The 24,152-nt window shown below is 34.9% G+C and overlaps 2 protein-coding genes across 2 annotated transcripts; one reads left to right on the plus strand and one right to left on the minus strand.

Annotated features, from left to right (window-relative positions):
- The first annotated feature begins 121 nt into the window (after window positions 1–121).
- Window positions 122–7,275, plus strand: LOC117340942 (prefoldin subunit 2-like). The gene is made up of 3 exons (XM_033902732.1): window positions 122–265; window positions 2,944–3,067; window positions 4,796–7,275. Exons 1-3 carry the CDS (start codon window positions 144–146, stop codon window positions 4,964–4,966), a joined length of 417 nt encoding a protein of 138 aa, XP_033758623.1. The 5' UTR covers window positions 122–143; the 3' UTR covers window positions 4,967–7,275.
- A 5,315-nt stretch (window positions 7,276–12,590) lies between these two features.
- Window positions 12,591–24,047, minus strand: LOC117340323 (40S ribosomal protein S25-like). The gene is made up of 4 exons (XM_033902089.1): window positions 23,974–24,047; window positions 21,996–22,088; window positions 20,919–21,102; window positions 12,591–12,702 (listed from the first exon to the last, which is right to left on the minus strand). Exons 1-4 carry the CDS (start codon window positions 23,974–23,976, stop codon window positions 12,635–12,637), a joined length of 348 nt encoding a protein of 115 aa, XP_033757980.1. The 5' UTR covers window positions 23,977–24,047; the 3' UTR covers window positions 12,591–12,634.
- Between the last annotated feature and the right edge of the window lie 105 nt (window positions 24,048–24,152).

A 24,152-nucleotide genomic window follows, 5' to 3' on the forward strand; every position in this document is an offset into this window, starting at 1 on the left:
AAATATCTACTAACTTTTTTTGCATTGAAGCTAAAATCATGTGTTATTCATTATTACTTCGTATACTGTAATGATATATTCAATCATTTAATACGATTTCGCTAGAACTAAGAATTCTGAAAAATTAATCCTAACTATTCAAGATGGCGGCCAAAAGTAAGCAGGGAGCTGAGCAAATCGTAGCCGGTTTTCAGGAACTTCGGCAGCAACAAAGGGCGTTCGCGACCAAAATATCAGAACTAGAGATGGATATGAAGGAACACGAGTAAGTAACGATCAAATTGTATTTAGGATTAGCGAAATAAAGACAGTTATTTTATCTAAATTACGAAGCCTTGGTAATAAACACGTGTTTCCATGATACACAAGTTGTCACAAGTGACAGGCGAGGGCCGACAGCCGATGGTCTAGTCATATATTACGACCCATATTATAGGCCTACACACATGAACAGTCACTCTCGTAACGTGTCCATATTCATGAAATGTTCTGGTTCAATTTCTTTCTTGTCAATTGCCTGTACTTTACTTTCAGCCTAAATATATACAAATATAATTTCTTACCCTAAGTACATGTGCCCCCCATGACCGCGGGGGGGGGGGGGGGGGGGGGATTAAAAGTTGCTTGCCATGTTGCCTCTCTAATATTTTTGGAGTAGGAATAGGGCGTTTTCTCAACGAATAATTACTAGCGTAAGCAGCAATCATAAAAGGTTGTAAAATATATGACCGTAATTAAAATATACATGTAACTTTAGTACTGTAATAAATCATTTCTGAAATTCAATTCCTGTGAATAGAATCAAAAGCCTTTGCACGGGACTTGTCTTTTTATATTTAAGTACCAATTAGACCAGAATACCATACCAGTGATTTTTCAGCCTATATAAATAGGGTCGGGTACCGATCCCATTCCCAATGAGATTTCATTAAAAAAAATCCCAATTGTCCTGCCGAAATTTCCAAATAATTACCGATTTCAATTCCGGATATTTTGACCCGGTCGCTGTTTTTGCCATTAGTATACAAGTAATGTGCAAACGCTTGGGTGATCACCAATCGCCATAAAATGGCGGCCTCACATAATGGCAAGTACTACGCAAAGAAAATACGATTATCCGACAGCAAGGGCTCCAAAACCCTGACTGAACTATTTAAACCCAAAACACCAACACAGACGGCATTATCAGAACCCATAGTACATGCCAGTCCACTTCCGATTGTCGGAACAAAGCCTGCTATGTCGGTATCTCCGCCACCTTCAGTCGCCGAGCCGGACACCGACTGTCAAGTCAACATAGGTCTACTTAAAGGAAAACCAAAATCAGATCGACGCCTTTTGATGAGAATTAATTTTGAGTGACCAGAACACTTGTCCGCAGAGGACCTCGGATCTCTGATCCTCTTGTTCAAAAACAAAAAAGACAGACAAATACCCTTGTGAACACTGTCACAACAAAATAGAAAAAATAAAACCAAAGTGATCTCCATTTAATTGTTTGTTTATTGTTTTAATGTATATAATAATTTATTTGTAATTCAAATTTACAATTTTTCCCAAAAATATCATTTTCCACGTTAGATTTTCCCAATTTCCAGGAAAGTTATTTTTTCCCAAAATAGGCTGAAAAATCACTGCATACCTAGTACTACCTACCATACCTAGCTGTAGTAATGGGAAAAGGATTGGAATTGCTTAACTACATGTAATTGGTTAACATCAACTGATCTGATAATCGATAGTAATGTTTAATGATCGAGGATCATGATCAGTTGTTATATATTTTCCTTTGTTTTTTATTAAACTTTTTAGATTTTAAATTAGAATGATAATAAGGATGACAATTTTTAACATACATTGTATTTCATTCATAAGCGACATCTAGATAAGATGGGCATTATTTAGATTTGCTCAAAATAAATAAAATATCATATTGATTTATTTCAATTGCTGTCGCGATCGGACAACAACTGACAAATTATCTATTTAATAGGAAATTTGAATGAACTGTCAACTGATTTAGTAAATTTTTAACTACATCAGAAGACCTTTCCCAATATAACCAATGATCGATCAGTTTTGAATGTGCAACTGATTTCCCATTACTACCTAGCTGCGATAATGTAGCTCTGCACTCTGATAGAAATTCAGTTTCGGAATGTTTTCCCTTGTTTACTGAAATACAAAACGCTGAATCTGTGTATTTAATTTCATTTCAATAATTTTTATTGTATAAATAATACAAGGACTAGACAACAGGCACAGCCTATGTTATTATGTTAAGTGTAGGCAATGAATATGCATTCTATATGTTATATGTTATTGTGTTAAAAGTGTAGGCAATGAATATGCATTCTAATCCATTTTAGGAAGGTATACATGTATATATATAATCTGAACAGTATACATATTATATATATATTCTGTCCCCAAAGTATTATTGAGTTGACCTTTTAGTTACATATAATGTTTATAATCACTCTGCACGATGAACCTGGAATATCATGATCATGGCAAAATTGAAGGCTCAACAACCATGGGAATAAAAAAAGAAACTCGCTTGAACCTTTCATGTTCATGTATCGTACATCAAATAAATTTTGAAGTTGCTATACCATTAAATTGACTTTGTACTTGGTTGTTATAAACTCCTCTATGATCTGCAAAAGGAATGCATTTGCCTATCAATGAGTGTTTTTTTTATCCTGACACCAATTAAATAGCTGGTTGTATGTCACATGTATGTATGCCTGAGAGTGAAAGTCAATGTAATTTGAACATGAATAAATGTTGTACATAATGATTGACAGACCATGGACCAGGTTTAGATATTGGTGACGAGTCCTGTATAAGGCAAGCTAGCTGTAAATCCAAGCAGTCCGATTCATGTAAATAAAATTTATGGAAATTAAATGATAGCTGTTTTTACATTTGGTGATGTAGGTTGGTGATTGAGACGCTGAAGGAGGTGGAGGACGATAGAAAATGTTTCCGAATGGTAGGCGGAGTCTTGGTGGAGAGGACTGTCAAGGACGTACTACCCGCCCTCGTCACCAACAGAGAACAGGTATTCACACTCAATAACAGCCTAGGTCCTCGAATGCAGAATGTTCCTTATGAAATCCGACACTGTCATATGTATATAACATTACACTGTATGTACCGGTATATGTCATTCTAATTCCTTTTTCACTATACAGGTTCTCAAATAAAAAGGGTAGATGAAACAAGACACTTAAAACATTGTTTCTCTTTCCTTATTCAATTGTTTTTCTTTGTCAGTTGTATTGGAACATCAATATTTAAATATGAAACCAAGCACTTAACATATTGTTGTATATTATTTTCAAATTTTGGCATACTCAAAAGGGGCCTAATAAATGAACATGCTTTTTCCCATTTCTACTGTGGAACTAGAACCAATAAACCCTCAAAAAAACTCCATTTCTGGTAATGCTTGAGTATGTTGTGATTAAGTCCCCTTCTTACTTAATATATACATGTATATATGATATCTATTACCTTAATTGCCTGGTATATACCTCTTGCTATCCATATTCACAGCTAAGTTTCCAACTTACCTTACCCAGGTACATTTAATTACGTGATGTTGCCTCCACATCCAGTGTACGAAAGTATGTATGAAATTTCCTTAGACAATTGGTCTACAGAAAATTGAAGTCCCATATGCATGGCCCAAGTCATTTTTCCATAGACACATTTTGTAAACACATACATTTATTGTTGAAAGTAGCATAACTATGTCATGAAACGCTTGCATCTTCCAGTTCACATCTTGATTGTAAACTCTGATTTCTTATGAAGGTTTGTCAGAAAATAAAGGAATGTTGTTTACATGAATCATAATGTATGTCAGGACTCAAACTATTCATAGCCAACCGGGCCAACACATGGAAATTTTACATAGACCGAATAGGTTTTCTATAGCATCGGACCATCTTTACTTTCGAACATTGCATATCTTGAAGTTTAAATTTTCGTTTTAGAGTCACAAAAGAGTGGGTGACCTATAATATGTTAAATACTAATTCAGACACCCTGGCTCATTATAGTCCTCAGGTAAACATGCATATGGTTTGTCCATAAACAAGACATTTTACAGAGTTACTTCTCTATTCTACCTGCTGAAGTTTATAGCTTCCGTGTACATTAACATGTATAATATTCATAATCAGTTACAAATACTTATTTCATACTTCACATGAGTTATGTAACTCTTGTCTGTCTTGGTTGGTGTTCATGACGGTTACCACAAAATGTTGCTGACAAAGCAGATAAATGTTATGAAATGGGGGGCATATAGTACTAGTACTAGTGTTACCCATGTCCGTCCTGTCCCGTCTCTATGCCATGTTACTAGCTAATCTAAAGAATTGCTGATGCGATCCTCACCAAACATGGATGTCTAGTGGCAGTGAGGGCATTTATATCTTACAGACATCTTCTACTTTTCAGTTCAGAATTGTAGTGAGTTTTAACTATTTGTCAAGTTTTCAAAAGCGACTAAAGAATGAAAGATGGGCTGTTGGTATCCTTCTGTGATCTGTCCTTAAACAACTCTTGTTATCACTACTTCTCCAGAAGTACTGAACAAAACTCAGTTATTTTACATAAATGTCCTACACTGTATTAGAATGTATTAAGGTGTAGCATACACTATACCCTACAGTCTACGTCATAGTTTGTCTTTTGATTCTGAAGTTGATGTAACATCTATTTTTTAATGAAATAAAATGTACTGGTTTTACATAAATTCTCTGGATTTATTTACCAGATGGGCAAGATTACTGAAACATTGACAGTAAAGCTTGAAGAAAAAGGAACAGAAATCAATAAATACAGAGAACAACACAATCTTAAGATAAAAGGAGAGGAGTCCAAAGAGCCTGAGAAACAAGATCAGGAGGTGAAATCTGGAGGAGTTCTGGTGGCAAAAGATTCCTAAATGTGTATGTGTGTGACAATGTGTACTTTTATCAGGTGGCTTCATCTGTAATGGACTACAGGACACTTTGACCTGGCCAAGTGATTGGAATGTCCAAAGCAGGTTTCAAGTGGATTTACAATGATATTGTAGATCGCGAGATTTCTTTAAGCATTTATTTTGATGATCAAATAATGAGGACAAAGAAGTTCTTGAAAAACATTTTTGTGAGTTTGGCATGAATATTTTTTCAATTTATTCGAGAATTTTTTTATGAGTATGAAAACTTCTCATCATTACTTAACTGTTGAATATTTGGTAATAGTGAATTAAAATTGTCACAACAAGCCAAAGAACAAAACCAAAAAAAAAATGTAATTAAAAATCTTAAGGTTTGTGACAACATTTTCTGGAAATTGGAGAAGGAAATTTATTAAGAATAGCTTTTATATATAATTAGCATGTTGGAATCCTTGTTTAAGGCCTATTTAGATTTATACTGAAATAAGTTTTGTCAAGCTTTCAGCAAGTATGCTAAAGAATTTTCTTTTTTTTAACAAAACTCTAGATAATATGGATCTTTCCTGCTATTTGTCAATCATCAGGACTCCCCAGCATAAATATATATACAGGACTTGAAAAACATGACACAGTGGTAAACTTTATTAATTATAGATATTAAATCACTGGTTGTATAATACAAAGCTTTGTTAGTTTCTGGAGAATTGAATTCAAAATTATTTAATAATAGCAAGATTATCAAAACTGAAATCAGAAAATGCTTGGTGTAGTATTTTAAAGTCTTCATCATTAATACTTTTTGAAAATATGTTAAAAATACTTATAATTACATTTCCAAAAAATCAGCCGAAAAAAAATTGAAATTTGTTTATAATATAAGAACCTTAATGATATATACATTGGTAACGGTATCACATTGTACGTTACTGAGGTTTTTGTTCTCATCAGTTTGGGATATATCCCATATATGGGTATTTTTTCTCATTTTGGGAAGAAAATTGTGCAGAATTGAAAAGAAAATTTGCAGTGAAAATTGAAAAGTTTGGTAATTTGGCTAGAATATAAAATAATAGATTTTGGGAATGGGGCCCATTACCAACCCAAAAAAAGCCCTTGAAGAAGTCCTGTATGTACCGGTATCCTATTCAATTTAGTAATATTGTAGAGTAGATCGATATCTTTCTACTCGAATATCTACATACAATTTCTCAATCTGACATTGTGTTCATACATTACTGATGTGTTTTTTTTAGCGAGATGAGATGTTATATAAAAAGTGCTATGTCATCATTAAATTATGATTTGCAATATAACATTCATAAAAGTTTCATCAGGAAGACAGTCACTTGTACTAGAATGAAGTTGAATGCTATTGAAAGGGTGTTTGAGTATCCAGGAGATGTATTTCTGAATAAAGGAGAATGCATGCGACACTTCATAATTCAGTTTAACATACTGTAAAATCATTATGTTTGGAGGATGTCTAATTATGTTCATTTAATTCGTGGGTGTACTTGATGCTTGAATTGATCAAATGTCAACAAATTACTAAAATATTCAAGAACATACATGAATATATTCTTTTTCCAAGGATTCATGTCCCCACTTTATAGCACTTTTAGAAAAAACACACAAAATTTTAACCCCACCAAAATGTATGATTTTACAGTATACAGAACTTTCTGATACTAGTTACTTGCTCAAATACTGTGTCATTTCTTTTCAACTAAATTGAACAGAACTTTACAAAGGGGCAAATCCGAGAGAAAATGCATTTGATTATTAAAGTCCAGTACAAATATTAATGTTTACAAAGTATTGTACCATTATAAGATGCTTGCTGAGAAATGTTTTTTACTTAAAGCTCACCTACCAGTAAGTTTCCTCTTTTGAAATCCAAATTGCTACACCGTGGTTCATTCCATATTGAAATAAGTACATACTAGATAAGAAATGATGAACACTTGATTCACCTTGTTAAACATACAGAGTTTATGTTTTCACAACATGCTTCTCCCCACCATTTTAGATTGTCTTTTGTTACGATAACAGTTGTAATATCGCATATGAAGTGTAAAATTTTGATGCCGGGGTATATGCTAGTGTGTGCAAACGTTTGCTTCAGTCGAGTGTATTTGAGAGTTGATGAGTGAGAGAGTGAAATTTTTATTCCCTTTTCATGACAAGTTATTTAAGAAAGATTTGTACAATTGTTCATTTCTTGGTCCAAGTGAGGATCTGAAGAGAATAGTTGTATACACTTGTGTAAGAGAAACTTGACTGAATAAACCCTTAACTTGCTACAAGTACATCTCGTGTTGTATTAATGTAACACAACGTGTATGATTAATTAAATTCAAATCACTGCCTCCGCTAGGGATCGAACCCAGGACCTCTGAGTTCCTAGTCTTACGCTCAACCGATCGAGCTAAAGAGATCTCTAGCCGAGCAGTATATTGCGGCTAGTATTTAACAGGGTAACATTAACAAGGTTCAGTTGGGATCTTACAGTTGATGCCCACAATTTGAGATCATAATATATGAATAAATATATACTCTAAACAAGGGAAGTTTTTAAGACAATTTAGAAGAAAGGTTTCGACCTTGAATTGTCTTCTGATCCTGACCTTGTTTGATTGTCTTCTGATCCTGACCTTGTTTGATTGTCTTCTGATCCTGACCTTGTTTGATTGTCTTCTGATCCTGACCTTGTTTGATTGTCTTCTGATCCTGACCTTGTTTGATTGTCTTCTGATCCTGACCTTGAATTGTCTTCTGATCCTGACCTTGTTTGATTGTCTTCTGATCCGTACCTTGTTTGATTGTCTTCTCATCCTGACCTTGTTTGATTCCAATCATCTTCACCCAATGAAACATTTCCAACAATCGGCTTGAATCGAGTAACAGACATTATCAACCCTTGGCTGGTGACTTTCGATATTCGATCTTAAGTTGCCCATACCAATCGGTCCTCCATTAGGCCACCAGGAACTGGGTAACTATAGTGGGTTGTGTCTGTCTGTCTTTCAGTTATATAGTCTATTGGCTCTATCTCCTACTTAACATTACTTGTCAATTGAACTTCATACTTGGGGTTTCTGTTCACTTTAGTGAGACAGTCCTTTATCAAAAGTAGGTCAATTTGACAGACATTTTGAATTTTGACCTACTTATATATACTAATAAAAAGTTTGTCCGGGCTCCAATCACATACATTACTTGCAACTGGAACAAATTCACACTTGGGCATGGGTTTCACTGTGGAAAGGCAGGTGTCATTTATCAAAGGTAGGTAACTCTGTATTCTTGCAGCATTTGACCTGGAAATTGGACTCTGTGACATTGACCTTTCACTTCTTTGCTGAAACTAATTTTCATAGGGGGGTGGGGCATTTAGAAGAAGGCAAAATTTCAGAGTTGGTAACAACTGTTCGGTCCGTTAAGAGCACTTGATTAACACAATGAAACAAGTGTTTATCTGTCCAAAACTGTAAGTGACATTTTGGGGAGGGACGTGGGCATTTATTAGAATAAATATTATATGGTATGTGTAAAAATGTTCACTCAGTTTGTATTAGCCAGAGTGTAATACTGTTATATTGAAGAAAACTCTAGTAAATGTATAAGGATATGCATACCCCTCCTTAAAATGGCAGGGAATATTAATGAAACATGTCTTCATTCTTTTGTGAAAATCCAAGATGACAAAGCATTTGGTTTAGAATTAGTTAACGTTCCTTCAACAGCTATGGTCATTTAAGGCCGGGTCTCCACTGTGTGCGAGATGCATGTCTCCAGGCGAGGTGCAGAACTGTTTAGGTTTTTTTGTTTAACATCCTATTAACAGCCTGGGTCATTTAAGGACGTGCCAGGTTTTGGAGGTGGAGGAAAGCCGGAGTACCCGGAGAAAAACCACCGTCCTACCGTCAGTACCTGGCAACTGCCCCACGTAGGATTCTAACTCGCAGAGGTGGAGGGCTAGTGATTTAAGTGTCGAGACACTGTAACCACTCGGCCCCGTGCAGAACTGATACAGACTTTTTAAGTGCTACCTCACTGATGCATACTGCCCATCATGAAAATGTTAAGCAGGAGCAGCAATTGTCTACCATAAATACCAGGTACAGCTAGATTCTGGTATGTCTGTACCCGGGAACAGAAACCAAAGCCTTCCTTACAATGGCAAAGGCTCAACTATTGTCCAAAAGTGAGACAATGTCAAGGGATATTTTGGGTCAATTTGCACCGCTGTCCACAATCTGCTGACTGGCTAAAACAGTATTGCTTATAATAGTGTTTTCCAAAATTAACTAGAACTGTCGCCAGGATGGCTGACTAATACCCCCGCAATCTGCACGAGTCAATGGTTAATTAGAGGCTAACTAAGATAACCCAGTAATATAGTGACCAGTTGCCATAACAACCATAATTTTGAGAAAAAGAAAGTGGCATGTACATCTACACATGGTCCTCTATATTTGTGTGAAGTTTCATTGAAATCGGACCTTTGGTTTAGGAGGAGTTGTCCGGACAAACTTAAGTTATGGTTCTTATCGGAAAACCTGTTTATAGTGACCAGTTGCCATAGCAACCATAATTTTGAAAAAAAAAAAAAAAGTGGCATGCACATCTTCACATGGTCCTCTATATTTGTGTAAAGTTTCATTGAAATCGGCGCTTCTGTTTAGGAGGAGTTGTCCGAACAAACTTAAAAGTTATGGTTCTTAACAGAAAACCTGTTTATAGTGACCAATTGCCATAGCAACCATAATTTTGAAAAAAAGAAAGTGGCATGCACATCTACACATGGTCCTCTATATTTGTGTGAAGTTTCTTTGAAATCGGCCCTTCGGTTTAGGAGGAGTTGTCCGGATAAACTTAGTTATGGTTCTTATCAGAAAACCTGTTTATAATGACCAGTTGCCATAGCAAATTAGCAACCATAATTTTGAAAAAAAAAGAAAGTGGAATGCACAGCTACACGTGGTCCTCTATATTTTTGTGAAGTTTCATTGAAATTGGCCATTTAGTTTAGGAGTTGTCCGGGCAAACTTAAATTTATGGTTGTTATCGGAAAACCTGTTTATAGTGACCAGTTACCATAGCAAACATAATTTTGAGAAAAATAAAGTGGCACGCACATCTACACATGATCATTAATATTTGTGTGAAGTTTCATTGGAATTGGCCCATCGGTTTAGGAGGAGTTGTCCGGACGGACGGACAGAAAACCCGATTCCAGTATACCCCAACTAACTTCGTTGCAGGAGTATAACAAATGTTGATATAGTTAAGATTTCCAGTAATGAAGATAAAATTAATGTCTCCACATGTTTTACTTACCTAAATTTGTCATGGCTTACCCTCTGTCCAATGTGATCACTTAGTTCACCTATAGCTTGCTCCAATGATCAACTCTTATTTTTTGTTAATAAATGATTTCTTTGAAAACTTCTGTATAAATATTCAAGATATTTCCTAAGTTAAACTAGAACTGTCGCCAGGATGGCTGACTAATACCCCCCCCAATCTGCATGAGTCAATGGTGAATTGGAACTCTTAATTAGAGGCTAACTAAGATAACCCAGTAATATAGTGACCAGTTGCCACAGCAACCATAATTTTGAGAAAAAGAAAGTGGCATGCACATCTTCACATGGTCCTCTATATTTGTGTGAAGTTTCATTGAAATCGGCCCTTCGGTTTAAAAGGAGTTGTCCGGACAAACTTAAAGTTATGGTTCTTATCAGAAAACCTGTTTATAGTGACCAGTTGCCATAGCAACCATAATTTTGAGAAAAAGAAAGAGGCATGCACATCTACACATGATCATTAATATGTGTGTGAAGTTTCATTGGAATTGGCCCTTCGGTTTAGGAGTTGTCCGGACAAACTTAAAAGTTATGGTTCTTATCGGAAAACCTGTTTTTAGTGACCAGTTGCCATAGCAACCATAATTTTGAGAAAAAGAAAGAGGCATGCACATCTGCACATGATCATTAATATGTGTGTGAAGTTTCATTGGAATCGGCCCATCAGTTTAGGAGTTGTCCGGACAAAACGTGTCTACAGACAGATGGACGGGTGGACGGACAACCTGATTCCAGTATACCCCCCTAACTTCGTTGCGGGGGTATAATATTAGGCAAGAGCCTGCAACAACACTTTGTATCTTAAGATTGCTTGCATGGGTACAACTGTATGTCTTGCTAGTTTAACCAAACAGAGTGGTCATGAGAAAACAACATAGCTAGCTGGACAAATGGGTTGAAACATCAATTAGTTTTTTTGAAAAATAGGTCAAAAGTTAGGCAAGGTCAGCAGGTCTTCAAATGTATTACCAGTGCAAAGGCCTTGGGATCGTTTTTGTTTTGCGCTCTTAACGGTTGGACTGATGTTGTTCGTTTATGAAATAAAGACGAACCTGGTGATTATATATTGATTTCAGACGAGCCTCGACAAAGACTTCCAAGGCCTGTATTAACAATTGCAGATCCTTTAAGATGTGTTTGAAATACAAAATAATGTACTGCATTTGAAAAACGGATGAACCTGTTTGTCCGCATAAACGAACAGGCCCCATGTCAGAGGAACAAACGTCAAATAAAAAACCCTCTCTTGTGCAGCTGAAATACTGTGGACAAGGTCAAAGTTTTTAAAGCGAGACAAATGTCAAGGTCAAGGTCCATACAAAATCATTCTTCTTCTATATATCTTGAAAAGTGCTGAAAGGATTTATCTCCAATTTCTTTTGATACTGTTGCATAGCTGTGTAACATAGCTGTGTAACATGGACAATTTTAGGAATGATTGTAGAACAATTTAGCCTTTATCTTGGGATATTTCTGAGTAAGTGTATGATGCAATGTTATAAATCAATTTTAAGATTAATGAAACAAATTTAAAGTTGCATGTAAGCAGTCTTATATGTATGCCTAAAAGCTGTATGAAGACAGATGTCACATCAAGAAACTCCAATGATTTAATTCTTCTACGTACAGGATCTGTTAGTTCTTTACCACAAAAGGATATAGTCAAACCTGCTTGAACATCTTGAATAAGCGACCACCTCTGTTATGTGGACAGTCTGTGGTACACCCGACGGAAAATACTATATAATGAACCTTAAATAAGCGGTCACCTGTCTAACATGGCCAGTGGTCACGAAAATCTAGTCCTAGTCATTATCTTGTCCCATATTGAGCAGCCATTGTGTCCGGATGTAAACAGCCGAGATGATCAGATGAATAGATTTTATTATCAATCGTCATGCGGTTTGTTTTGTTTATGATTATCTTTACACTTGTCAAGTCTTTGCAAGATTAAACTTTATTTGAAATGCAGCAAACAAAACACAAATGGGAGATTTTATCCAGATGCAATAAATTTATGAATAAAAAAAATTTTTTTTTTTTTTTTTTTTTGGTTAAGTTTCTGTTGAACCTGGTTTTAGCTGCCACCTGTGTTGAGCAGCCAATTTCTGTCTGTCCCTCCATTTGATACAGGTTTGACTGTACTCGGAGTCATGTCATGTCATAGAAATACTGATATTTACAGGTCATTCAAGTTTGTTGCAGGACAGCTATTATAGAAACATCTACTCAAAAAATAACGGCAGCAAGAGTAGATGTTACCATCGTTTATTTATTATTTTGTACAGGTCCCGCTTCACTCGTCCGTCGTGTTCCTCGTGTAGATGAGCTGTGAATGATGCTTGGAAATCAGGCGGATCATTCCTGAAAATACAGAATAAGATAAAATTTTTACCATAGTACACATGGTACAGAATGTTTCAAACAAATTCAAACTACAAATGGTAAGAAAAAACATATTTATGACAGTATTTGGTATTAAATTTTCATCAACCAAATTTGGACCTGCTGTCAAATTTATAAGCTGGCCATTTTCTGAACCAAGTCTTGTTGATAACTGATCCACTGACCTTTGTTACAATCAAAATGTTCAGATACTGTCATTTTCTAAGTCTTCAATAATTACTGTCTCGAAGATTATTTCTTAAAAGTTCATACTAAATAGGAACATTTTTATGTACATTCTTTTTCTGGGAGTCTCATTATTAATTGACAAACAGTACTGTCATATAATCACAATCATCACGATGCATCAGATCGGCGAGTGAAATTATTTAATCATTCAGTACTGACTAATGTGCTTATTCAACCTAAATAGAAACTCCAATCATAAAACATTTGTCACGAATACGTGCAATATATTAATATTAATTCAATACATAATCAATGTTGGCAGGAGTTAATGTCATTTAATCACATTCATCACGATGTGTCCGATCGGCGAGCAAAATTATTTAATCATTCAGTACTGATTAATGTGCTAATTCAACCTAAATCGAAAATCCAATCATAAAACATTCGTCACAGCTACGAGTATGTATTATATTTAAATAACTCCAACACAAGGGTAGATAATCATGGTTGGTATGAGGTACTGTCATATAATCACAATCATCACGATGCGTCAGATCGGCGAGTGAAATTATTTAATCATTCAGTACTGATTAACTAATGTGTTAACCTACTAACTCAAGTTAAATATTTAAGTTTTATTTAATATTCTCAACATCAATCAATAAATACATGTACCTTAAAGATATTTATAAGACAAAACTAAATGGAATATTTTATATATATATATATATTACATAATCTGTGACAAGATTTTAACATCTTCAAAACAGCGATCCAGATTGACAAAAGGTACTGTCATATAATCACAATCATCACGACGTGTCAGATCGGCGAGTGAAATTATTTAATCATACAGTACTGATTAACTAATGTGTTAACCTACTAACTCCAAGTTAAATATTTAACTTTAGTAATGTGTTAACTTACTAACTCAAGTTAAATATTTAAGTTTTATTTAATATTCTCAACATCAATCAATAAATACCTTAAAAATATTTATAAGACAAGATTAAATGCAATATTTTATATATATATATTATATAATCTAACTGCGACAGGATTTTAACATCTTCAAAACAGCGATCCAGATTGACAAAAGGTACGGTCATATAATCACAATCATCACGACGTGTCAGATCGGCGAGTGAAATTATTTAATCATTCAGTACTGATTAAATAATGTGTTAACCTACCAACTCAAGTTAAATATTTAAGTTTTATTTAATATTCTCAACATCAATCAATAAATACCTTAAAGATATTTATAAGACATAACTAAATGGAATATTTATATATATATATATATTACATAATCTGTGACAAGATTTTAACTTCTCCAAAACAGCAATCCGGATTGACAAAAGGTACCGTCATATAATCACGATCATCACGACGAGTCAGATCGGCGAGTGAAATTATTTAATCATACAGTACTGCATTCAGATTGCATGCTTCTTTCAAATTATGTCAAAACTTTTAAAAATTAATCTTACACCTTATTAATTTGATTGCAAGTCTCAATTTCAAACTTAAATCACTTTTATGTATTTAAAATTAAAATCACAGTAATAACTTAATTTCATTCTCAGAAAACAAATAACCACTAAAACTGAACAGCTCAATATAACTCCTGAAGAAGATATTTATGTGAAATAACAGAACAGGGACTACAAGATGTCATTTTCATCTCTGTATTGATATAGAATTGGAAACCAATGTTTTCTTCACAGGAACGGTCACTTTATTGTTGTACCTCAACACCTAGAAGACAATTCTAACTGATCATCTTAGCGAGGAAACTTCGGAAAATTAGAGCAGAAACCATCCAACAGACCTAAAGAAATTATCATGAAACTAAACAATTTGGGCTGTGTTTTTCTTCACACCCCTACTCTTATTTTTCTAGTTAAACCATATTTCTAAAATATAGAGTACTTACAAATGAATATAACAGATGATTTGGAGTGAATTTTCACATAAATTGCCAATCTATTATAGTATATTATAGTAGTGTACTGTCATATAATCACAATCATCACCACGCGTCAGATCGGCGAGTGAAATTATTTAATCATTCAGTATTGATTAATGTGCAAATTCAACCTAAATCGAAAATCCAATCATAAAACATTCGTCACAGCTACGTGAATGTATTATATTTAAATAACTCCAACACAAGGGTAGATAATCATGGTTGGTATGAGGTACTGTCATATAATCACAAACATCACGATGCGTCAGATCGGCGAGTGAAATTATTTAATCATACAGTACTGGTTATAGTTATGTCTAACAATAACACACATATACATATACCGTATTTGAACTAATAAGGGCGCAGGGTGCGGGTAATTGACAGTGGGGGTGCCCTTATTAAGATTAGTTTTTCTGAAGTTTTATGAAACAGACTATACCTTATAGCAGAATACCCAAGGCTGTGGAAACGGTAAAATATTCAGTCATAAAAATATTCCAGATGAAGATATCTACTCATTATCATATAATAAGCTTAAACATCACTTGAATATTCCTGTAAACTTGTAAACCATGCCAGCTGATCTTAGACCAGAGAACGTGTGTTCCACCATTTATGTTCAAATGGAACTCTTTTGTGTTCTATTTATAGACACAGGTGATTTCCCAGATCATATCAGACATCGTTTTCTTTGACCTAATAATTGATTTACAATGTCTTTTACTAGCTTTCTGTTCTGAACACAGTTATTTATCAACAAGAATGAAGTCTTTTACTTTATCTTCAAATAAAGATGGTAAGTTATTATTTGTATGTGTGTTTAGTTTCGGGTGCTCTTTGCACTGACATGTCATCTGTAGGAATAAGACAAAATGTGGCGAAAACTTGTGTTCCAGTTACTATAAAGTAGCAAAATATTTCACAAGAATTATTACTGAAGAAAATTGAACACCAAGTAGCAAAACATTTCACATGAATTATTACTTATGAACACCATTTCGACACTCAAAGATTTATTTCCTTGAATAAAGGTAGGGGCGCCCTTATTAGGGCAGGCACCCTTATAATGGCTTATTAGGTCAAATACGGTATACTGAATCAAGTCAAATATCTATATTCAAAACATAAATCCAAAATCCTTTCTAAAATATTTCTCCGACACAACTAAATGCCAAAAAGTCTAACTGTGAATGAATTTAACCCTTTCCAGAACAGGGGCAGACAAATAAGTATAGTCGAAAGGTACTGTCATATAATCACAATCATCACGACGTGTCAGATCGGCGAGTGAAATTATTTAATCATACAGTACTGCATTCAGGCTTGGACATCTTGTAACAAACAATAAAATCTTTAACAAGAGGCCCATGGGGCCTGTATCGCTCACCTGGTTGGATTTGACCAAATGTCAAAATAATGTTCATGTTCAATTTGTTAATACATTATACAAAAATGTACTCTCTGAAAGACCATATGGATTATTTTTTACAACATAATGGTGTTTAAAGAAACTAAGTCCCTTAGGGTGGGGAAAACCCTTTAGCCTATGTTTACATAAGAATTGTGTTTATCCCTTAATGCCCAGCATTACTATACATAGTTATGGGATTGAGGGTCACAGTAACCATTTATGCAAAATCTGTTCCCCCATCACCACGGATGTTTCTGACCAAATTGGGTTCAAATCCATTTAAAACTCAAATCTCTATTTCCCCTATTTGGCCCCTCCCTTCAGGCCCCTTGGTGGTCAGAGTCAATATATATATAAACTCTCTTTCCCCCTTCCCCTAAGAATATTCCAGACCAAATTTGGTTCAAATCCATTAATAACTTTATGAATAATAGCGATTTAAAGGATAAACCCCTATTTCCCTATTTGGCCCCGCCCCTCAGGTCCCTAGGGGTTAAGAGTAAAAATTTATACAAACTATGTTCCCCTTCTACCAAGGATGTTCCTGACCAAATTTGGTTCAAATTCATTCATAACTTTATGACTAGTAGCGATTTAAAGGAGTAACCCTATTTCCCCTATTTGGCCCCGCCCCTCAGGTCCCTAGGGGTTCAGAGGAAAAATTTATGCAAACTCTGTTCCCCTTCTGCCAAGGATGTTCCTGACCAAATTTGGTTCAAATTCATTCATAACTTTATGACTAGTAGCGATTTAAAGGAGTAACCCTATTTCCCCTATTTGGCCCCGCCCCTAAGGCCCCTGGGGGTTCAGTGTAAAAATTTATACAAACTCTGTTCCCCTTCTGCCAAGGATGTTACTGACCGAATTTGGTTCAAATTCATTCATAACTTTATGACTAGTAGCGATTTAAAGGAGTAACCCTATTTCCCCTATTTGGCCCCGCCTCTCAGGTCCCTAGGGGTTCAGAGTAAAAATTTATACAAACTCTGTTCCCCTTCTGCCAAGGATGTTCCTGACCAAATTTGGTTCAAATTCATTCATAACTTCATGACTAGTAGCGATTTAAAGGAGTAACCCTATTTCCCCTATTTGGCCCCGCGACTCAGGCCCCTGGGGGTTCAGAGTAAAAATTTATACAAACTCTGTTCCCTTTCTGCCAAGGATGTCACTGACCAAATTTGGTTCAAATTCATTCATAACTTCATGACTAGTAGCGATTTAAAGGAGTAACCCTATTTCCCCTATTTGGCCCCGCCCCTCAGGTCCCTAGGGGTTCAGAGTAAAAATTTATACAACCTCTGTTCCCCTTCTGCCAAGGATGTTCCCGGCCAAATTTGGTTCAAATTCATTCATAACTTTATGACTAGTAGCGATTTAAAGGAGTAACCCTATTTCTCCTATTTGGCCCCGGCCCTCAGGCCCCTGGGGGTTCAAAGTAAAAATTTATACAAACTCTGTTCACCTTCTGCCAAGGATGTTCCTGACTAAATTTGGTTCAAATTCATTCATAACTTTATGACAAGTAGCGATTTAAAGGATTAACCCTATTTCCCCTATTTGGCCCCGCCCCTCAGGCCCCTGGGGGTTCAGAGTAAAACTGTATACAAACTCTGTTCCCCTTCCCCCAAGGATGTTCCTGACCAAATTTGGTGAAAAATCCATTCAAGAGTCATTTCACTCGTATTGATATAGAATGGAAACCAATGTTTTTTCACGACGGCACTTTTTGTTGTACCGCAACACCTAGAAACATTCAATGATCATTGGGGGAACTCGAAATTAGAGCAGAAACCATCAAACCTAAAGAATATCATGAAACTAAACAATTGGGCTGTGTTTTCACCCCCACTCTATTTTTCTAGTTAACCATATTTCTAAATAAGTACTCAAATGATTAACAGAGATTGGAGTGAATTTCACTAATTGCATCTTTATGTATATATAGTGTGTACTGTCATAATCACAATCATCACCACGCGTCAGATCGGCGAGTGAAATTATTTAATCATTCAGTACTGATTAATGTGCAAATTCAACCTAAATCGAAAATCCAATCATAAAACATTCGTCACAGCTACGTGTATGTATTATATTTAAATAACTCCAACACAAGGGTAGATAATCATGGTTGGTATGAGGTACTGTCATATAATCACAATCATCACGATGTGTCAGATCGGCGAGTGAAATTATTTTATCATACAGTACTGGTTATAGTTATGTCTAACAATACATATATATACATATACCGTATTTGAACTAATAAGGGCGCAGGGTGCGGGTAATTGACAGTGGGGGTGCCCTTATTAAGATTAGTTTTTCTGAAGTTTTATGAAACAGACTATACCTTATAGCAGAATACCCAAGGCTGTGGAAACGGTAAAATATTCAGTCATAAAAATATTCCAGATGAAGATATCTACACATTATCATATAATAAGCTTAAACATCACTTGAATATTCCTGTAAACTTGTAAACCATGCCAGCTGATCTTAGACCAGAGAACGTGTGTTCCACCATTTATGTTCAAATGGAACTCTTTTGTGTTCTATTTATAGACACAGGTGATTCCCAGATCATATCAGACATCGTTTTCTTTGACCTAATAATTGATTTACAATGTCTTTACTAGCTTTCTGTTCTGAACAAAGTTATTTATCAACAAGTACTTTATGACAAGTAGCGATTTAAAGGATTAACCCTATTTCCCCTATTTGGCCCCCCCCCCCTCAGGCCCCTGGGGGTTCAGAGTAAAACTGTATACAAACTCTGTTCCCCTTCCCCCAAGGATGTTCCTGACCAAATTTGGTGAAAATCCATTCAATACTTTATGACTAGTAGCGATTTAAAGAAAAAGTTGACGGACGACGGACGCCGGACCATGGCATAAGCTCACCGGCCCTTCGGGCCAGGTGAGCTAAAAACGATAGCAGATAATCAGGGTGAAGCTCAGGTCTCATATTTCTGGGAAATTCTTTGTTAAATGTGAGAACTAGATTTTGTTGCTGTTCTAGTTTTTATCCATGCCATTTTTTCAAAGAAATAAATAGTTTATATGGAATCTGTTTATTAATTCAAAAGTAATTTTGCATTTATACATGTATACAAATTATATAGCAGATAATCAATGGTTCTGTCATATAATCACAATCACCATTGTGTGTCAGATCGGCGAGTGAAATTATTTAATCATACAGCACCAGATAATTTCAAGATTTTTAAAGTATTGCAATGGGACGAAATAGAGAAAATATCCTTACTTTTATTTCATCTTTGTTTACATTTTAATTATCTTAAGACTAAATTTCACAAGTGCGTTTATCAAATATCTTTAGCACCGGAAACCAGCGAACTAAAACTTTGAAGCTTAAATATATTTTCAAAGACAAGGCACATTTTTCTTGTCCTACTGTTACTATTATATATTGGGGTTTACATTTACAAACCAAAGGCATATAATCAAGCGTTAGCGTGGTACTGTCATATAATCACAATCACCATTGTGTGTCAGATCGGCGAGTGAAATTATTTAATCATACAACCAGCTAATATTTCATTTCAACGTTCAAGCATTTCAAGCAAACCTTTCTACTGTATTGAAGGGGTGGGGGTTGGGGGCAGCATGTTTTTATCAAATACCTTTTATCTAATATTATCAGAACAAGGCATAATATTTAGGTGGTTAGCATTATTACATCAGAGTTTTGTAGTAAATATTCTATAAATGGGACCTTTTCAGATAAAATAATAAAATTATAATTGAATGGATGTTGTTCATTTTCTAAACTTCTTGAAAGGAAACTGTATTTATAAATTAATATAGGTTGGACAAAGTATGTCAAATGGTAGATTGCCAATTATTATCGTAGATTGCCAATTCTTATTGTAGATTGCCAGTTTTTATCGTTATGATAAGACAAATGAAACTTTCACTGTACTGTCATAAAACCACAATCACCATATGAAGTAAGATCGGCGAGTGAAATTATTTAATCATACAGTACATCAAGCTTTCTACAAAAAGATTTTGTTAAGAAAAACAAATTTATGCTAAAGCAAATATTATTCCCTTAAAATGAAAACTACATCACAGTACAAGATCCTTCTGAATGTTTAATTGAAATGTGATTTGGATGTTAACGAACTGGTAGCAAGTATCGTTACAATCCTCATTGCAGTCTGGAAGCAAATAAACTTTTAAAAATAAATGTATTTTTCATTTAGAATTATAACTTAAGGAAATTCATGGAATGAAAAACTTGTTTTCTGGCATTCTTTGTTTTAAATACTTACTTGTCTTTAATACTAATATTCTGAAATGACGAAATTCTTGTGTGTGTGTTGTTTGTTTTTTTCGAAGTTTTTTAAAGACTGAATCACTGGTCATAAATGAAATCGCAGTAATTATCCGATAAAAGTGTGTGCAACTGAATGCACTGCAGAATCTACAAAAATCTACAAAAATTTTAGACGTTTTTTTCCCTGGACAAATCAACAATCCTACAACTGTAAGTACTGTCATATTATCACAATCACCATGCTAAATCAGATCGGCGAGTGAAATAATTTAATCATACAGCACATTTTTGTAAAAGTGCCTGCTATAATGCAATACCTACCATCTTTGTGAAGCTCACGAAGAGCAGCTTTAGCCAGTGAGCCACGAATCTTCATCCTCTCAGATACAACTGAGGGAGTGATAAGCTTGTAGTTGGGTACTTCGGACTTGAACTTGTCATATGTTGCCTTGTCGAAGAGGATCAGATTGTTCAACTTGTCCCTGACTTTTCCCTTAGACCACTTCTGTAATGCAAAATAAAACAATTTTGGTGATGGTAGTTAGAGGTGCGCGATAATATCGAAATACCGGTATACCGCGAATTTGGCAGGTCGATACGATATACCGGTACACAAACCCTGGAAACCGGTATATCGCGATGGTTAACAAAAAGGCATATTAATCACTGATTTAACATTATGTGTTGGCACCAATAGCGTAAATTACTTATGTAAACGTGAAAGAAACACACGAGAACGTCATTATGTCGTATTGGTGGGGCGCTTGTTTCGTTGTCTCTAAAGCGCTTGGCCGTATGGGACATCTACGTTAAAATCAAGCACTTTCGAGATTATGATTGTTTACTAGAAACGAAAAATGGCGGACGACGAGCAAGTTGATGGTACTAAGGTCAATAATATTGCAATACGTATTGCAAGTTTCTGTTGAATATTGCAATATATTGCAATACGGTTTTGGTCCGCAATACCCAGCCCTAATGGTAGTGTTCAACTCTTAATATAAAATTTCTCAGCAATGGTCAATATCATACTTAGTACTCTGAAAACAGCGATGCCACTGGTCAAGGGCCCGATTACAAACTCACAGCATCATGTCCAACCTGGGCTAGTATTTTTTTCACATCAAAAAAATACCTGTTATCATCAAACAAAACAAAACTGGCTATTTCATTCAATGATTTTGATTTGGTACACCTAAAAGAATGTTTTCTTTCATTTCAATATGTGCAGTTTTCCTCAATATATATATTTTCTAACTTTGCTACTTATTATTACCAATAATCTAATAATACAACAATGATTTTTAAAACAACAAACACCAAATTCAGACTTCTTACAAAATAGTTTCCATCTCAATTTTTTTTTAATGAAATCATCCCACTATTTGCTGAACAAACCTTCTTCTTGGCCTTGCCACCACCGCCCCCTTCCTTCTTCTTGGCTGGGGCTTTACCCTTGGAACCTCCTTTAGGGTCTGGCTTTTTGGCTCCCTGCAGAAAAAAAAAGGATTAAGGTATGTATTATTGCACAATAAACATCTTCCATCCGAGAAGATAGGATGGAACAGAATTCATTTTGTTTTCAGAAATCACTTTTTTAAAACTTAAAACAATGTTTTACTAGAAACAGTGTCAAAAATATACAGGGATTTTTCAATACCATTTATAGGAACTTCCACCTCAGGATTTTGTTCCATTTTCCCCCCAACAGACTTGTTAAATTCATTGTAATATTGTATTTCCCTCATTTTTATTGCTATAATATCCCAAAATCCTTCAGTTTCTTTCCTAATTAACCATTTGCTGTTTTCACTTGGAAATGCATTTTTAAGGTAAAATACTGAAACCATAATTGTCAATTTCCCTTTTTTCAGAACTGATTTTTACAAAAAAGTTGTTTCCTGTAAAGTCTAGAGTTATCCCCAATAGAATTTTTTAAAAAAGGAATGGTTTTCAAGCTCGATTTGTAATTAGTTTAATATAAACTAGTTCTTTTTTTTCTTCTAAATTTCAAAAGCTATAAAATTGGTGATTAATGAAAAATAAAAACTGTTCAAAAGACTGTCTTTTTTTAACCAGAGGTGCAAATACCAAAATTTTGATTTATCTAGGGTGCACTTAAATCATAAAACACGAGATCGTCACTTCTAGGGCTGTACGAGTACCAACATCAGGTCCAGTTTGAAGAGTACTAGGATTTAAAAATGTGTACCCAGATATCTGTCAATATAGGGAACATTCTCATTCTCCAGTGACTATTGGTCAAAAAAGTGGGAAAATAATGTCCTAATCGATGATTGCTTTTACTAACCAGAGATCAATCTCTCTGTAACATGTTCAAGTGCAATATTTATATTTTTGATTTCTCCGAGCCAATTTTCCTGTGGGGACCCCTTGTTCATGTCGGCCTTTCCAACATAAGGATAACATAAGAGTTCCAGATTATGTCATGCTTCCTGCTGCGTATGCTTAGCAAATATTTACACGTCGTAAACTCATCAAAGAAAATATTATCGCACCAAGACATTACCACAACATTTTAAAATATATTACTTTCAATGATGAATTTTTTAAAATTGCTGATTTCTTTATCTTCTCCGTTATAAACAATGAGACTTGTGCATACATCAAAATAATTTGGGTACCGTACCCGGATACAGATTATATTGGGTACTATTCATAAGTTTGGGAACTGGGGGATAAAAGTACCCATAGCTGCCCTAGTCTCTACATTCCTACTAGGTTCAAGCATCTAGAACTTAAGGAGTCCATATAATGAATGCATCCAATTGTAAAACTGGCATAAATATATAAAGGGATTCTATGTCAAACTATTGAACTACATATAATATCCATATACATTACCCGACCAAGCCCTAGCAATATACCCACAAGTAAAAACCACCATTTCTCATAATTTGTAATGCAAAAACAAACAGCCAAATATCTTCCTGTTATAATTAATTATAAGTAGCATAATTTCAGTGGTCTGCTAAGAAATGAAAACTGTTAGGCTGAACAGATGGAACATTTTATTTCAACTATAAACTCTTATGGGAGATCAAGATGAAGCAACAATTGCTGGGAAATATTTTTACGAAGAAAAGAGACGTTAATAAGATTATTATAGACATCTTTAAATTTGGGGGAGTCGGAATACATAATTTCAGGATCCCGGAGATCCATGGATTTCGACGTCCACAACACGTGTACCGACGAATTTGTTAAAAAGTTCCTTTGAGAAGGAAGCAGAGACACCGACAACACCAACAACGTAAATTGTTATACAATGAAAGTGTCTGCCCATATATGCGACTGTTAAATCGAATATTATGTGTGAAATTTTGCTAAATTTTTGCGTCTTAAAATTACCAACCATTTTGCTGAGAGCACATGTGAGAAAGAGGCCTTACCCAGAATGCAAATCGTCGAATTTCCGTTATTGTGTATATCATTAACAATAAGAACACTTATGCTTTCGTAAATGCACATTATACTTATTTTCATATTGTAAAAATACAAATCAAGAATTCTATGTGAAATTGTGATATTTAT

The sequence above is a fragment of the Pecten maximus genome, chromosome 13, assembly GCF_902652985.1.
Source record: "Pecten maximus chromosome 13, xPecMax1.1, whole genome shotgun sequence".
In the NCBI taxonomy this organism is placed as follows: domain Eukaryota; kingdom Metazoa; phylum Mollusca; class Bivalvia; order Pectinida; family Pectinidae; genus Pecten; species Pecten maximus.

Bases quoted from the DNA above. Each gene is read 5' to 3' on its own strand.
- LOC117340323 (XM_033902089.1), bottom strand. The intron at 21,103-21,995 runs GTTTGTTCAGCA...TTTGCATTACAG, and splicing joins GTGGCAAGGCCAAGAAGAAG to AAGTGGTCTAAGGGAAAAGT. The intron at 12,703-20,918 runs GTAGGTATTGCA...CTGTATTTTCAG, and splicing joins TCGTGAGCTTCACAAAGATG to GAATGATCCGCCTGATTTCC.
- LOC117340942 (XM_033902732.1), top strand. From the start codon at position 144: ATGGCGGCCAAAAGTAAGCAGGGAGCTGAGCAAATCGTAGCCGGTTTT. The intron at 266-2,943 runs GTAAGTAACGAT...TTGGTGATGTAG, and splicing joins ATGGATATGAAGGAACACGA to GTTGGTGATTGAGACGCTGA. The intron at 3,068-4,795 runs GTATTCACACTC...TTTATTTACCAG, and splicing joins TCGTCACCAACAGAGAACAG to ATGGGCAAGATTACTGAAAC.